Source organism: Columba livia, chromosome 5 (assembly GCF_036013475.1).
Source record: "Columba livia isolate bColLiv1 breed racing homer chromosome 5, bColLiv1.pat.W.v2, whole genome shotgun sequence".
In the NCBI taxonomy this organism is placed as follows: Eukaryota; Metazoa; Chordata; class Aves; order Columbiformes; family Columbidae; genus Columba; species Columba livia.
Window position 1 is genome coordinate 25,578,807 of NC_088606.1, and position 16,529 is coordinate 25,595,335.

Genomic DNA, 16,529 nt, shown 5'->3' on the forward strand with positions numbered 1-16,529 from the left:
TAATCCTACAACTGTTTCTCAGTCTTTATTTGACTAAACATGGTCTTCAAGTGTTCATGACTACTTAAACATTTAACTTAAAGAAATGTGACTTGGACTGAGAGAAGAAAACTACAGATAGTATTTTTGAAATGTACAGTTATACAGAGAGTATAAAATCTCAGGGTTGTTGGCCACCCTCTTCTTGGCTGGAGGTGGAGAAGATAAACTTCAATTGTGCTATCGTGGAAGGGGCCATGTTTTGAAAGTGTCAGTACGTTGTTATTTCTGGGATTAGTTTAGTAGGTACACATGCAGCAAACAAAGATAGTATGAGGGGTAAGGCTGATGCGTTCCCAAAGTTTCCTACAACATCTGTAGAAGTAGGCTGCTAGCAAGGGAGTTATTAGCATGTCAGGGCATTTCCCAAGGACAGGAAATGATTAGAAGAAAAGAGGTATTATCATCACTGTGTGCTGCCCAGCATTCAGACATCTGGGTTCAGCTATTCTCTGCAGCCTGCACAAGTGTAAGGCACCACAGGATAAAATCTCTATTAAAGTTTAGAAATTTTCTTATTTATAGCCAGAATATAAATTTGCAGTCTGCCCCTTTACTATACCCCCACTCCAGCATTTTGGCCAGGAAGCCCACTATGGCACATTGGCCCCGCGTGACCCCCATATTGTCTCCCACCTCTCAGTCTTAAGACAATTCTCCTCACTGCAGAGCAGAGATCAGAATAGCAAATTATATTGCTAAAAATTAAAGAGTAACAGAGAAGACATGAGAATGCAGAGTTAGAGGTTTAAAATATTTTTTCCACTGCAATTCTCCATGTGGCTTAACCACCTCTTTTCCCTCCCTCCTCTGACCTCTTCCTTCCGTCAGCAGATGCTGCAGGTCTCCATGAGTCCCTCTTGATCCACAGCCATTGCTCCGTTTTCCCCCACTGCTCTGCTCCCAGCCCACATTAATACCTGTCAGATCAACACCTTCCTGTCAAAGTTTGATACCTTCCCCTTCTTCTCTGACACCTAACAAAAGGGATAAGGTTTTGAGGTGCCAGGCAAACAAGGAGAGTTCTGTCCTGAGCCAGCCATGCCCTCCCACTGTCACTCGGCATATATGCAAAAGGACTCAGTACAGACACAAGAATCTGAGCAGAACACTTGACCAACTTCATTCACTGGGCAGTTGAATAAAACCTCATCAATTCTGAATTAAAATATTCCAGAGAAGATTTCCACTGGTCCAGAGAAGGCACATTAACTGGTGGATATTTGACAGCTTTTGTCCAGAACATAGATCTTATTTTCTGGTTGGACAGGTGTGATGGAATTTCCCAGAGGAATACTTGTCCTGCTACAGGTGCAGCAATAAGAAACTTCTAAAATTTCTGTGGTTTCAGTCTCAGCCAGAGTTGCATCACTAATATTTAATTCAGAATGCTGAAATCACTTTTTCCAATGATCCCAATCCAATGATCCTAATGAAGAAGGACTTAGGCATGTTCTGGACACTGCTGTCCTCTCCTTCCCATATGCTTCTCCCAGCTACAGGTAACCAGGCCATGTCAAAACAAGGATGAATAAAACCAGACTCTTCCAAGTAGCATCTTCTTAGAAGAGTGAGGCTGTGAAGTCAGTCCAACGTCACCGACAGTCCGGTGAGCAGAGTCCCAGCAAAAAAGAAAGCAAGAGGTTTGGATCCAGGAGGACCTTTATCCTGGCTCTTAGTCCCAGCTTCAATGGTTAGAATCGAGGAGCTCCGTAATCATCTGGCATCCTCTCAATATTGTATCTGAGAAAGAAAGAGGGAAACTTATGAAGACAACCTACACCACATTGCTCCCGTCCTCATGCAGCAAGAGGCTTACAGGGAGACTGAACAGCGAGAAGCTTTGTTGCATTTCTGTCTACAGCTCAGATCACCAGGAACAAAAATATTACTTCCGAAAGCAAAAAGCCTTCATAAGGTTGCTGTTATCCTTTACCTCAAACCCAGAAATCAGGCATATAAAAAACTCACCATCTCCAGAAAAGGAAAACAATCAGTGGTTTTGTAAGATCTGACTTAGGATTTAAGAGCAGACCACTATGAAGAATAAAACTTTGGCCAGTCAACTTACAGTTCTTGACGACAGTGAATAAGGGGCAAAGATGTTTTGAAAGAAAAATCTTCTGAGCCACATTCTAATTATAGATCAGTTAAGACTTTACATATTTGTAGGAATCAACCTCCTCATTTCTGAGATACTGCTCTGTTCATGTATTACTAGACCCATTGTCCTCACTGCCAGCACAATTGCCTCCTTCTCAGTATCTCTCCCATCCCATCTGAAGACTTTGGCCCTTTTCTCTCCACGCCCTGTCTTCTCTCCTTACCATACTACCAAATATATCTACCATACTGTGAAACAATTTGGCATAGGTTCTATGCAAGATAAATCTTCTGGGCTGTACGTTATGTAGAATATTAAAACATGGGATATGACAAACAAAGTTGAGTAAAGTCTTCTTAGCTTAGGCTTTACAAGTGCTTTGGAAGGAACAGGAAATTAAGGAAATATTTTTACAGTAGATCACTAGTCCTATTGCATATAAAAAAATTAAGTAAGCAAGGACTTGCATATACTGAAAAAATATATTGCACTGAAATTGCTGCATTAGCATCCTTCTGAGTTGGTTTGGTTTTTATTGAAGAAGTAAATTCAATCTCTTACCTGAGGATACACAAAGCTACCAAACGGAACATGGAAAAAGAATGGTTCTTTTCCTCGAGAACCTGGAGAATTCCTGGTAGCCCTGATGCTGCTGCTGTAAGGGAAACTGATCTATGGAAACACTGGCCTCAAGGAAACTAGTTTTCCAGGTAAAAGCAAGTGAACATGTAGACTGCAATGAAAGTGGTTCTGTGACCTGTCTCTTCCCAGCAGCAGTTGTACTTCTGTGTAGACACCGAGCCCCTTACTGCAACCTGCACTACAGACAATGCAAGAGAGACGTACATGGTGACAGAGTCCCCGTCAGTGTCCTCCCTGTCAGAGGTCCCTTACCTGTGCCGGGAAATATACATTATAGGCACCCCTGGGATTTTTCGTATTCTCCGCTTGAGCTCTTTATCTACTGTGGCCACAATGTAACATTTGTGCTGCCAAAAAAAAAAAAAAAAAAAAAGAAAAAGAGGCGAGTCAGATTCAACGCCAGTGAACAGGAGCAAAAGAGACAAAGCTGAGCAAAAGCTTCTACTCAGTGAGCTGATTTAACACAAGAAGGCTGCAAGTCCCTAGCAAGGCATTACTAGGACTTGTACAGAACTCCAGCAGATGAGAAGCATCCTTCTGCTCATCAAAACAGACTTGGAGAAACATACAAAGTCTGTCCAGCCTTCCCAGCTGACAGCTTTCCCAACCTAAGTGCTCCTTGATGCTGTCCTATACAACAAGAACGCTCAGGGAAGACTATACCTTGCTTCAAATAAAGTTGTGCTAGGGACTGAAACTGCCCCTTAGTGAGATTTTACAGTTACTCTGTGGGAAATTTAAGTTATCAGTAACTAGGAGGATTCAGGAATTTTTAGTATGTTAACATAATATAGAAAATTTAAGAAACAGAAATACCTGAGTGACCCTTTGCACCAAGCAATCATCTGCATAGGTTCCTTTGTGCATACATGGCAAGCGTTCAAATCGAGGGTCCTTGGCAATTCTGTGGAGACACATAAGGCAGCATTACAGCAACCAGACCAGAGTGTATGTACAGTAACACAGTGTGGAGGAAAAGGAACGCCCCTTTCTGTGATCTGCAGCACGTTATTCTCAAACAAAGGCTGAAGGGATGCAGCGTCTGGTACACAACAATGAATTGAAATGAGGAGCAAAAACAGAATGCAGTTTGTCTGGCTAATTATTACAGGTTAAGTACTTGTTATTTGGATTCAAGATCCCTACAATGTTAGGCTCTTGCCTAAGAAAGTCATTTGAAACAAGTGGGAAGAACTCTGGAAAGAACTAGAACTTCTGGTATCTCATAATTCGTATTAAGCATTTCACCTCCTCTCTGAAAGGGAACATCAAAGCTGTTCAGGGGATGCATCCAGATACTTTACAACACAACAGGCCAAAATAAGAACAATCCATCTGGCTAGTACACCTGGAGAACATGAACTACATTGGACTGGTTTTATACAGACCACGCAATAGCCTGGCTCTAAATTATTAGTTTGGGCTACCTATTCCTACAGGAATAACATGAGGCATGACTGAATGGTTCAATAAGACTTAGGTCACTTCTTTATTTACTTTTAGAAATTTCTATAATAAAAAAAAAAAAAATTCTATATATTGAGAAATAGGAGGAGGTGTTGAATTGAAAGTCTTAAGGGGGAAAAAAGGTTTACAGATCAATAGTGTGCACTCATACTTAGCGTTTAGAATTTTAAAAAATAATCTAAAACTTCAGCCATTGTACTGATCTCATATAGACAGAGAAACAAAACCAAGTTCAAGACTCTGCAAAAACCTAACCACGCTCTAGTGCAGGAGCACCATCATGGAAAGTGCTTTTCATTTATTTATATTAAAACATTAGGTTATAGAAATGGAGAACACTCTGCACCTACCTTAAAGCCACGCGGTACTTCTGTCCTAACTTCTCAATTTCACCCATTACACAATCTGTGATACATGGAATACCTACATGCAAAAAAGGCCTGTATTAAAACCAAGCAGTATTTCTTCACAGACCCCTATATATTGCCTGCGTGCCTAGGAACGATCATGGAACTCTATAACATACTACTTAATGTTTAAAACTTAGGAGAACTGATAAGGTTGCAAAGTGATGAAATGTAGAGCCACTGAGTTTGACCATGCCATGATAATTTTAGATTTTTACGTTAATAATTCTTCACCTTTGTTGATATTAGCATTTAAGACTGTTGTTTGACTGAAACCAGAGACAGTTCCAGGGTTACCACAGCCATGAACAATGAGCTCAATGGTGCAGTATGGCGCTGATAAAGCACACCACAACACTATGTGCGCCAGAAGAAACGGCGAGTGATGCAGACACTCACACTTGGCGTAGAGACAGTCCATCATTGACTGCACTAGGTCCAGCTTGGCCTTGATGGAGAAGTTGATGAAGTTAGTGTCAACCAGGATGTGATATGGGGGGCCCAGCTGTGTATTATACTGGAAGAACAAGCAAGAGGGATGCTGGGGGCTGCCAGAAAGACAAAGAATACAAGTCAGTCAATTGCAGTTAACAACATATCTAATCCTGTAACTTGCATGGAATGAAGAAAGGGTAACAAGCAGAAACAACACAAAGCAGCGTGGGATGATAACCCGCCAGGCCTCCCACTGCCCTCTAAGCCCACCCCCCGGGGATCGGGGCACCATTTCCGACTCTCACAGGTTTGCTCAGAACCGCCCTTGGTGGCAGCCTGCAGTATGGCCGGCCCTACTTTCCTCCCCAAAGCGCCGGCAGCACTTACACCTCCCGCTCCTTGATGGCACTCGGGTCTTCCTTCTTCTTCACGGGGGCCTTGGCCCGGTCCTTCTCCTTACTGCAAGAGAACACAGTCACGCCTTGGGGGGTCGGTGGGGAAGGGAGGACAGGGCGGAGAAGCCCAGGCCGGATCCCCTCCCGCTCCTCCCCAGCGGACACGGGGATGGCCAGGCCGGCGCGGCCGGCTGCGGGAGCCACCTGGGACCAGGCCCAGCCGCGGCCACACTCACATGCGCTCGTCCCGGAGGCTGATCATGCGCTTCATGACCGCGTACTTCCGCGCCTTCTTCTGCTTCCCCTGCAAGGAGACGGACACGCAGCCGCCATGAGCTGGGCAGAAACCGAGACCCAGGCCCCAGCGCAGCCACCCCGCACCGCGCTCACCATGACTCCGCCGCCGCTGCTGCTGCTGCTGCTGCCGCTGCTACTTCCGGTGCCGCCACAACGTGTCACCGCGTCCCGCCCCGCTGGGAAGGTGCGGGAGTGGTGTCACTTCCGGCTGCCAGCACGGGGCAGCGGGAGCCCGTGTCGGTCGCGCGCAGCAGCGGGCCTGACGCCGCGGCCGCCGCTGGCACCCCCGGTAACGGCGTCCCCGGTAACAGCGGTACCCGCGCCCTCCCGCGCCTCGGGGGAGGGGCAGGGCAGGGCGGGCTCCGGCGGAGGGAACGGGTCTCCCGGGGCGAGGGAGCTGCATCCCGGCCGCCCCGCAGAGCTCGGGCGCCCCCCCGGGGTGGTGGCCCGGCCCGGCCATGGTGGTAGCGGGGGTTCGCGGGCGGCTGGGCTGCCGGCCCGGGTCGCCCGTGCTGGAGGCCACCCCGGCGCTGCCCCCGGCCGGCCCGGTGCTACCGCGGCGGGAGGTGGCCACCCCTGGAGTGCGGGGGCGGGCGTGGCCGGGGCTCCCGGTGAGCGGGAAGGGCTGGCTCTGCCTGCCCCGCGGCGGCCGACGGGTTTCTCTTTTGGTTTCGTTGTGCCGTTTCCATGGCGCTGTCGGGGAACGGGTGGCACATCGGGCGGGTTGGGGGCTGGTGCCCGTGGGAAGGCTGCAGGGTTCGGTGGTGCCGCCGAGTCCCGGCTGGTGCAGGCTGGCGGGGGAACCACAGCACCCCGGTGTCCCTTGTTCCCCCTTCTGCCCTGCTCTGTGGAGCTGGGAGGTTGTGGAGGCCTTCAGCCCGCTTTCTTGAGCTTGCTGGGCTGGTGTGTTTTGAAGAATTAATGTAAGGCTGGCTATGCTGAGCTCTAGCTCATGGGCTTCTGCATGAAAAGCAGTAGGTTGTCATCATCTGTGTATCTTACCAACATCAGTGACCTGAAATCATAGCAAATGAGCATGACTTCAGCTGTGCTTTCTGCAGCTGTAATGGTGTACTCTGACCCGAAATATCTTTTTGCAGATGTAAGGAAACATTCTCCAGATTCTCGGACTAGTCCCATGCATGTGTTTTCTAGTCGCCGTTGCAGGGAGGGTTGAGAGAGAGAGCCCTCCTTGCTGTTACCTTTCTCGTGCAAGCTTCTGGTATTAGTGAGAACTGGTAGCTGTTGGTGTCTTCCAAATGCAACCAGTGTTATTTGGTGTGCTGCTCAGAAAAAAACAGCTATGCAGCCAGTCAGGTACTATGCAGGAGTTTTTTCCTGAAGCGTTGGCATCCGTAGAACTGTGACATGGAAGAAAATTAGACTGAAAGGAGAACTGGGTTGGTTAGGGAAACCATGGCTGAGTTTTACACCTGAGTGATCATACCAGGGTTAATTGTTGTTTGGGGAAACGGTGGAGCTTCCCTGGCGCTGCTCAAGTCACCCGAGCGGTTTGGGTGAAGGAAATAATTGAGGAGGAAGGGGGTGATAATGCTTTCCCCAGGGACGTGCAGGGTGGTAAGTGACTGAATGTTGTTCTGGCTTGGGATGCAGATCTGGTGTCAAGATGAGTGTGGCGTGAAAGTCACCCTCTGGCTGGCATGCTGTGTTTGAGGGGGACAGGAAGAGCTGCTGATGGTTCAGTTGCCATGAGAAGTCCATAGATGTAGGCAGTTCGCAAACATCTCTCATATGTTGTTTTCCTGTTGACACTATTTTATTTGGCTTGTGTGTAAATGCATATGACAAACTCCAGTCCTGATGAGAGAATGACTGTTTTGTGTGGACTCTGGCCATTGATGTGGCGTTTGTCCTTGACAGCTGATACTGGGGCCTGCTCAGTGCCTTTTGCGCTGACTCTTCAGTCTTCTTTGGTTGTATTTTAAAGTTAGGTTCCAATGGGCATTCGTGTTTGTTGGTTTGCGCATATTTTACTTAGCGTGAGAATATACCGTGTCTTTTCACTCAAAAGTGAATTTTCATCTTGTGCACAATCTGGAATGTGCATTCCATTGGTGGTGGATACTTGTGCACATGGATCGAGAGGACATTCCGTACAGGAATGAAGGGTCCTCTGGTCTTGGTTTGATGAAATATTAATAGTATCAACCCGCAGAAAGGTTTTAAACTGATGTTTCTTCCTAATTTTGGAACTTATCAAGGGAGAGAGAAAAAGGAAGTTAAATTTATCAGTGCACAAAAAAGAAGACCAAGAGGCACAACAGATTTCTTAGAACCTCAGTAAATCAATTCTGAATAGCATTTCCCCACCTGGCTTCATAGCTGTAGCCACCTGGATGTGCCATTGCTGTGTTATAATTCCTTTTGTTTGTGCAGCTACACTTGCGTGTCCTTCTGGAGCTTTGCACTGTGTTCCTCTGGCTTCAGAGCAGCACTAACACAAACAGAATGTATTCCCATTGCTGGCCTTCCTTTCCTTGCTGACATCAGAAAGGCAATGGCACTAATACAGTTTATTTTATTATTCCATGCTGTCTATCCTGATTATGCCAGTACTTCTCCTTGAGTCAAGCGAAGGTGAAGCTTTCCAAATCCCCATTTTCCCTGCAGATGGCAGGAGACCATTGCTTGCTCTGTCCTTGGATCAAGAGCACTAAGACCTATCAGACAATTCAGCATTTTTTTCCCAGCCTAGCTGTGGTAGTACCTTGTATTGCTGATTTTCAGAATTCATTTCCCAAATTGTTAGCTGGCAGTTCTTAGCACAGATACTATTTTAATTTAGATCTGTATTCTGATAAGTGAGTGGCAACATAGCTTGGATACCAGCTATTTGCAACTAGATTCTTTACCCTGATGTATCCCAGCTGCAAGTGCATTGTTAACGCTGCTGGCAGCCTGTGTGCTAGAGGGAAGTTGATTGTATGGCAGCCACTCCATCTCTGGTGGCCACCTGATTGGTGTCTCATTTGCCACTTCATGCAGAGATAATAAAATGAGAAGTTGCTGTGCTGATTGAGGGAGATAACTAATACCCTGTGTCCAGTGAGCTCTGAAATTCTGCAACGCAGATCAAGAGGCTCAGGCTTCAATTGACTTAAAACCTCTTGTAGTTGAAATGATTGATCCTTCTCTTTTTATGCTTTTGAGAGAGAGGCTGTGTGACTTGTGGTATGCTTTACAGAAGGGAAGGACTTAGGGACTGAGGCAGAAATAGCTTGGGTAGATGAACCCACAGGGTCAGTTTTGTGTTGGTGTTTTTGGTAGCGTGAAGAGGCTGGTTCTCTGACATGCTGGAGGGGAATCTCACAGATTCTCAAACATTGAGTTTCTGTGAAATTGCTCTGCTGAGTGGGCAGGAGCCACACACTTCCACAGCCAGGCCAAACTGGAGCAGAGTTTCAACCAGGCATTTGTAGCACATCTTGGATATGTACTGTGAAAGAACTAAAATGTCAAGGAAATTGCTAGGTCTGTGATTCTTAATAAACAGAGATACGAGTTTAGAAACCTGAAGCTCCATCTAGGAGGACAATGAGAACTTAGCCCTGGGGACTGCAACGCTGTTCACTCAAGCAGAGGAAAGAAGAAAATAGTTGAGTGGGTGGGATTTTCCTTGAGATGTAGGGAAGGAAAAGGCAGTGAGAATCTGGCTACTTATGCAGCACAATCAAAGAGCTCTGCACAGACTTACCTGTTGTTTTTCATATGCGTTAGAAAGCTTGGTGGAAGTATGCGAAGGTGGACAGATCTGTATGATTATTGGAATGGAGGGAAACAGAGGCATCTGAAGAGGAGGGCAGATGAGGAGGGAATAAGGAGGAAGTGGCAGCTGAGACTGTGGTGTGGCAGGCAGGAGTAGCACATCGTGTACATCCCCAGGAGAGGTGACTGTCTTTACAGGCAGCTGCTGTGGTGGGCCTGGGTCTGTTAATTTCATTCTCACTCCTTTATATAATCAGTGTTCTGAATGAGTGGATACTGACTGCGTGGGCTCTGTGGCTTTTCTTCTGGCATATGTCCTGGTTTTTGTGGGCTGCATCAATCCTTGCTGTTAGATTTTTATTTTTTTTAATCTCAATCCTGACAGTAAACTGTAATTTCGTGGATAGTGCTGCTGACACTGAAATGGTTTATGAGGATGCTGGTTTCCTGAATACCTAAAACAACAGCAGCAAAAAACCCAAACAAAACAAACCCCAAAACATTACCTAGTTGGCTTCATGGTCCAAGAACTTTCAAAGATATTTTTTTTTTTCAGTTTTACTATAAATATCCCTTTAGATCTGCGCAAAATCAGTTTGAGAATAGCACATGGCATTTTGTGGGGTGTGGAGGCTTGAAGTGGTACCTGATCCTTAGTACTCCTAATGAATAGCACACAGGTTCTTAGCTGCTCCATGAAAACCATGAACACAATGAAACCTATGGAGGCAGGATGTGTTTTGTTCCATGTTGAACCTGCTACTTCCAGGGGTTATGTAATGAAATGAGATTGTGACAGGTGGAGGTTGAGGATATGGTGAATTCTAACACCTCATTAACAGTGATACCTTTATAGCACCTCTGTTATACATATGACATCTAGTGATACTCTTGCATCTTACACCTCTCACATGTTCATACTTACTAGATTTGTCCACAACCATGGAGAAACCTAACTTTTCTCTCACCTTTTTTTCCTTTTCCAGGGAAGCAGGCAAACAACAGGCTGCAGGGAGAAGCATTGCAGGACAACCCTTTTGCACAAAGAAGAAGAAATTGTTGTGTTCAGGTCCACACGTTTCAGCAGTGATTCTGTGATGCAAGTTCCAGGAGTTTCTGTGATAATCTTATCTATGGCCTTTTCTTGCTGACGTTTGCCCCAGTGTTGGGCACAAAGAGGAAGGACACTGAAGAATGGGTACTCCCCTTTTGGCTTTTAGAACATGGGCACTTGTGTAAAGGTATGTGATTGCCTTTGGTTGGAGAGATGAAATATCTGTGGAGGCCAGCAAAGGGGATCTGCTGGGCTGGAAAGTCATGGCTTTTTGTGGGGGGAAAATATCTCGTTTGAGCTTTCTGCATGCTGATGTCCATTGCTGCTGCTGTTGAGATGACTGATGAATAACTCCCCTTTTGTGAAAGAAGCAGCAGCTTGAATGCACAATGTAGCTTCTCACTAACTGAATGGTGACATGGCGAGCTATATTGTATGCATTAGTGTATGCCAAATTGCTTGTCTAATTGTCACACGCATTCCTTGCTGCTGCTCTTTTTTCATCTGTCAGCTATGTCTTATCAACCAAACAGCATGTTGTTGTTCTGGGTGTGGTCTTTTTACTACATGTTTGTTTAGCAGTTCCCTCAGTGAGAACTTCATTGTAGATTGGCATCTCTAAAAATTGCTGTAATCTTAACAGTATACAAACCCAAACTTTTTGCTTGTGTGTTGATCAGCAAGAGTTTCAGAGGAGAGGCTCCACTTTGCAGTAGGAAAATACAGATGGACTGTTTTACAGTTGCATTCATACTTGCTGTAGCAAAGTTACAGGGAAAAAATAGATTCAGCTCTGCTCTAGGAGGATTTTGTTTGTTCTGAACAAATGGGGATGGTCTTGTCCACAACTCTTTTGTTCCATAGCTTTTTCTTCTAAGGTTGCTGGTTGAGGGTCAGCTTCTGTCCATTTTGGTGGTGGCTCTGTGATGTGCTTTCATGGCAGACTAGAAGTTAACTTTGTGACTCGCAGAAGCAAATAGGTCTGAGGGTTTAGGTGAGTGGCTTTTGGCTGCTGCTGTCGAAGCTGGTGATCCTGCAAAAAGTAGCTCCTTCTTGCAGTACCCAGAGCCTGCTCTCACTGGTTTCTGAGGATAGTTATGTTGTCCTTTTAGATCCCTGAATCTGAATAGGAATGTGTGATGGAGGGAGAACTGTTCCTTGTAGCATGCTGTGCTGTTTGCATATTTAAGAGTCTTACAGAATAATGCTTTAGGGATGTCCTTGGAGAGGAAGATAAATGATCAATAGGTATTTGTCTGAGGAATCATAGATTAATTTTAGGCCATTGTGTGTGAGGAAGAGTCATTGGACTGGACATGGCCTATTTTGTGTTCTAGATGCAGCTGTGATCCTCGGCTGTGTGTCTCACCGAAGGGACCTGATGTTTTACATTATTGGTAAGTGAAGGAAAGGCTGCCACTATATTTATTGACCTCTCCATAGGCTTTAGAAGGGTTTTGTGAAAGCCTCTGCTTTCACGTTAGTTCAGAGTCCATCTAACAAACATGAAGTTACTGTCACCTGCACTCATAGCAGATTGACCTCTCCACCATTCTTCTTGTTCCTAAAGTCCTTCCATTGACCTCATTCCTAAGACATCCCCTTACTCTTTATTTCAAGAACTAGTGCAGGGTTGTTGCCTCTGTGATGCTTCTTAATTCAGTCTTACTGTGATGTGCAGGGGTTGTGTGGTTATATGACTGTTTCCCTTAAAGGAATCTCTGTAGTTCTAATTTGCAACTCAGAGGGAATTCCATGCTTCTGTTGGGATGTCTGCTAGCCATACCCGAGACTCTGTACCACCTTTACCTATTTCCTCTGTCTGCAGTCATTTGCAGAGTTTTAAGTGACCTATTTTTCTCTAACCTTACTTGTAGCATAACACAAACCATAAATGTTCTCACAATAGCTTCTGCTTTAAACACCTAATTTGCAGTTGAGTAGAATGTCTTTAACAAAAGGCATCTTGGGCTGATGCAGAAGGGATTTTAGTGCCTGACTCAGCCATGCTGCTGCAGCCACCCTCTGTTCTCTCCTTGCTGCAGGTGGGATCACGATATCTGTGGTAGCTTTCTTCTTCACCATTAAGTTCCTCTTTGAGCTTGCCGCACGTATCGTCAGCTTCCTTCAGCATGAGGACCGGGAACGTCGAGGGGAGCGAACTATTTATGACTACGTGCGAGGCAACTACCTGGATCCCCGGTCCTGCAAAATCTCCTGGGATTGGAAGGACCCCTATGAGGTGGGCCATAGCATGGCCTTCCGAGTGCATGTAAGGGAATATTTCTGTTTCCATGCAGCTTTGGGGGCAGGAACAGAGGTCTTAGTTAGGGCTGGGGTCTTCAAATGGTTTTTCTTGAGGCAAAACTGGATGTAACTTAGGAGTAGGAAAGCTATCTGCTTACGTCTTCTGCCACCTGTAACTGTGTTGCAGAACTCTGTAAGTGCGTATCTGAGGTTTGCACTGCTTAAAATCTTATCTCCATCTCTTTAGAATCCTCTGAAGAGCCGGAGGAGACCAGGCTTGTCCTATCTACTGCTTCCTTTACTGGGAAGCGAGTGGGCAGAGCCTTGACTTCAACAGACGTGGTGCTGTCTTTTGGTTGTGCAGCTGAAGTTGGATGTGTGGGAGTGGGCATTTTACCAACCCAAGAGCTATAAAGCTTCATGGCTGCTTCCTGTTCCTCCAAAATCAAGGGTTATTCTGTCTGACCTGGAAAAGCCTACCAAGGACCCCTTTTTTTTTTTTCCCCCCCCCCTCCAATCCCAACAGGCCGAGTGTAGAGAGAATGAGACAAGTACACAAATAAGATGGGTGGAGGGACCTGAACACTGAGAATTTGGAACTGTGTGGAGAAAGTTTGAACAGGTTTTTCTGGGCTCAGGTACCCACCTTTGTGCCCCACTTTGCCCACCCAGAAGGGCACCTAAATAGAAAGACAGATTCAGCTAGGTTGCCATACCCAGCCCTCTCAGAAAGGCGAGTAAAACCTTTCTGCTTGAGGGTGAGTGAGGAGCTCTAACTCCAGGGTGAAAAAGAGCTAAGGGGAAATGGACTTGTCCTATTCCTCCTGCTTAAATTTATTCCCTTTACCTCACTGACTCTCACACATGGCAGCTCCAGCAATGTGCCCTTCCACTTCATGGTTGTCTCCCATTTGCTTGGCCCTTTTTTCATCAACAGTAGCTGTTGCATGCACTGGTTTCTCTCACTGACAGTCAAGATACATACTGTTTCAGGCCCCTTGCCCTCCCTTATGTAGAAATGGAGAATAATAGTAACCTTTTGCTGATTGCAGGTGGCAGGCAGAATCTGGCCCGCAAGCTGCTGGCTCTTGAAAAGCCATGCATGTGGGGTTTCAAGGTGTAATTCTTTCCTTGTAAGGAAGTACCGGTCGAGATGTGTTACCTTCTAAAATTGTCTGGTAGATCACTTCTGTGATTGAGCTGCCTGTGATTTTTATCTAATGTGTCATTTCCACACTGATGCTTCTTATCAGTACAGACTGGGTCAGCTCCTTATGTCAGCATCTTCTCCACACTGTTCTCTTCTCTGTACTGTTTTCTATAACAAATTGGTGAGAGCTTTTCCAGAACTTAGATGTACATGTGAACAAGATCTCCTTGTTTCTCTGAAAGGATGTGGCTTTGCTTTTTTTCTTTTCAGTAGTAGGTTCTCTTGGTTTCTGTTCTCATATTGCACTAGCAGTGCAGAGAAGAAATGCCTAGAGGCATGTTCTTTTCAGGGCACTCATTTAAACTCCAGCACAAAAGAGAATGAGGGTGTTCAATGCCCACTCGTGCCATGTTCACTTGAGAGAGCACAGCCTGTGTGACAGAGCAGGCTGTTTTCGTGGTGTGGTTTTTTTTTTTTCCTCCTTTGGTGAGTTGGAGTTCTTACCCTTGTTTCCTCAAGGCAACTTGCTTTCTCTTCCTATGTGCACTGCATATTTTTGCTGACCTGGACTTCTCCATTTCCCGTGCAGTTATTCTATAAAAATGGGCAACCCTTCCCTGCTCACCGGCCTGTGGGGCTGCGAGTTCACATCTGCCATGTGGAGCTAGCAATTGATATTCCTGTAACCCAGGAAGTTCTTCAGGAGCCTAATTCCAATGTGGTGAAAGTGGCCTTCACTGTGCGCAGGGCTGGAAGATACGAGATCACTGTAAAACTTGGTGGCTTGAATGTGGCCTACAGCCCCTACTACAAGGTGTTCCAGCCAGGTAAGGTCCAAGTGGCCCTGCAGTGATTCGAAGTAGATTTGGAGGTATTGGAGGTGGTTAGGTAGATGTGTTTCCAGCTAAAATAGGTGGGTGACAGGGAAAGGGTTACTCTTGTTTTCCTCTTGCCATGTGTAGATCCCAGCAATAAACCAATGACTAAAACATACTTGTGACTACCAATGTGTGGCAAAATAGAAACTGCCTTACAGAATAAGTCAGTTCTGCTTAAACTCCTTGACCGCTTGTGTCATATCCTCCGTTTTGTAGCAACTTCATCGTGACCCATCTAGTAGTCAGAGAAAGTCTTTTGTGAAAGTATTGAGTTATTTGTATCCAAATTGGAAATGCTGCCATGATTTGACTCTTTTCCTCTTTTCAATACCCTACTCTTTAAGCTCCTGAAACAGTTGCTACCTTTAGTTATACACTGCTTTAAAAACATTTCCTTTTTATCAATTTTAAATTTGTTTCCTTCTGTTTTTTTTGACCCAGTCTGCATCTTTGCTATTTCATGTACATAGTCATTGACAGTACCTCCATGCCATTGCATTGTGAACAGGTACAAAGCTTGCCAAGGTACTCCTTCAGAAAGTGGAAGTTCAGATTTCACTCAGGTGCCCTCCAGACTGAAGTTTGTTTGGCAAGCTTAATTTGCTGGTTTCCTTGGATATCAGCCAACTCGTACTTTGTATCTGCAATGCGAGCAAGTTCTGAAAGGTTAGAATGGAGGAAAGCATTCTTTAGAGGACTAGTAGTTTGCTTTATCAGTATTAAGTTTCAGACCCAAGGCAAACGCTGTGCCCCACACCATGTGTTTCAGAGCTCAGATATTTTTTGGTTTTTGAATGTAGGAGAACAGAATGTGTTTAAATTTGATCCATTTTCAAGGGTATTATGCACCTGGTTGCTTTTTCTTTGCGCTTTGCAGCTTCACATTGGAATTTGTTTGACTTTAAACTGTTTTTGTCTGCTTCAGGGATGGTGGTTCCCTCCAAAACCAAAATTGTCTGCCATTTCTCCACTCTGGTGCTGACCTGTGGGCAGCAGCACACTCTGCAGATAGTTCCCAGAGATGAGTATGACAATCCCACCAGCAATTCTGTGTCCCTGATAGATGAGCACAATTACAGCGTCTCCATCCATGAGGTGTGTGCAACCCCACCCCTTGCTGCTTGACTTCAGGTGAGCTAGAGAACCCCCTTTATTAATTTGTTTTCTTCTTTAGCTGGGTCCACAAGAAGAAGAGAGCTCTGACATTGTATTTGAGAAGTCTGTGGTGTCCAATCGGCAGACTTGCGAAGTGTTCTTCCGACTCACCCTGCACTGTAGGGGCTGTTTCCATGCCTGCATCTCCTACCAGAACCAGCCCATAAGCAATGGCGATTTTGACATCATTGTTTTAAGCGGTGAGTCAAGAGATACTTGGTATTCGTTCTCCAGGTGTCCTCTTACAAGATGATTTGCACACTGGTGTAGCAGACCTAAATGTAGCTTCCCTGCAGGCTAGCCATGCTTATTTGCTCAAGGAATCCTTATTCATTTAAAAATGCTAAGGTAAATTAATTTGCTGCTGGCAGGGGAAATCTCTGAAGGCTGATACTCTCAGTTCCATGAGCACATAAAAGCACGTGTGTTTTTTCACCCATCTCAGGAAGTTTACCTCTGAAATTAGGCAATTTTTATTGCTTGCTAGTCCTTGGCATCTGAGCCATATTGTTAAGTGAGCCAGTCATGTATTC

The 16,529-nt window shown here is 45.5% G+C and overlaps 2 protein-coding genes across 5 annotated transcripts in view; one reads left to right on the top strand and one right to left on the bottom strand.

The window, feature by feature from the left end:
* FCF1 (FCF1 rRNA-processing protein) lies at nucleotides 1-6,046 on the bottom strand. The gene is made up of 8 exons (XM_065063940.1): nucleotides 5,880-6,046; nucleotides 5,726-5,793; nucleotides 5,482-5,553; nucleotides 5,059-5,207; nucleotides 4,603-4,675; nucleotides 3,602-3,689; nucleotides 3,038-3,132; nucleotides 1-1,782 (listed from the first exon to the last, which is right to left on the bottom strand). Exons 1-8 carry the CDS (start codon nucleotides 5,880-5,882, stop codon nucleotides 1,734-1,736), a joined length of 597 nt encoding a protein of 198 aa, XP_064920012.1. The 5' UTR covers nucleotides 5,883-6,046; the 3' UTR covers nucleotides 1-1,733.
* The window catches only part of AREL1 (apoptosis resistant E3 ubiquitin protein ligase 1), a 23,929-nt gene continuing 13,346 nt past the window's right edge, over nucleotides 5,947-16,529 (top strand). The window contains exons 1-7 of one of the 4 annotated variants that reach the window (XM_065063937.1): nucleotides 5,947-6,075; nucleotides 10,499-10,753; nucleotides 11,904-11,963; nucleotides 12,612-12,838; nucleotides 14,553-14,790; nucleotides 15,767-15,936; nucleotides 16,016-16,196. In XM_065063937.1, the coding sequence (XP_064920009.1) occupies nucleotides 11,948-11,963; nucleotides 12,612-12,838; nucleotides 14,553-14,790; nucleotides 15,767-15,936; nucleotides 16,016-16,196 (832 nt within the window). In that variant the 5' untranslated portion in view covers nucleotides 5,947-6,075; nucleotides 10,499-10,753; nucleotides 11,904-11,947. Of the gene's footprint in view, nucleotides 6,091-10,498; nucleotides 10,754-11,903; nucleotides 11,964-12,611; nucleotides 12,839-14,552; nucleotides 14,791-15,766; nucleotides 15,937-16,015; nucleotides 16,197-16,529 lie in introns of those variants that run through there. The other 3 variants (XM_065063935.1, XM_065063938.1, XM_065063939.1) reach the window with 3 other exon arrangements.

Excerpts from the sequence above, each read along its gene's own strand:
- FCF1 (XM_065063940.1), bottom strand. Across the intron at positions 5,208-5,481 it reads GCCATCAAGGAGCGGGAGGT|CCCCCAGCATCCCTCTTGCT; the intron begins GTAAGTGCTGCC and ends TCTTTCTGGCAG. Across the intron at positions 4,676-5,058 it reads GGACTGTCTCTACGCCAAGT|GTATTCCATGTATCACAGAT; the intron begins GTGAGTGTCTGC and ends TTTTGCATGTAG.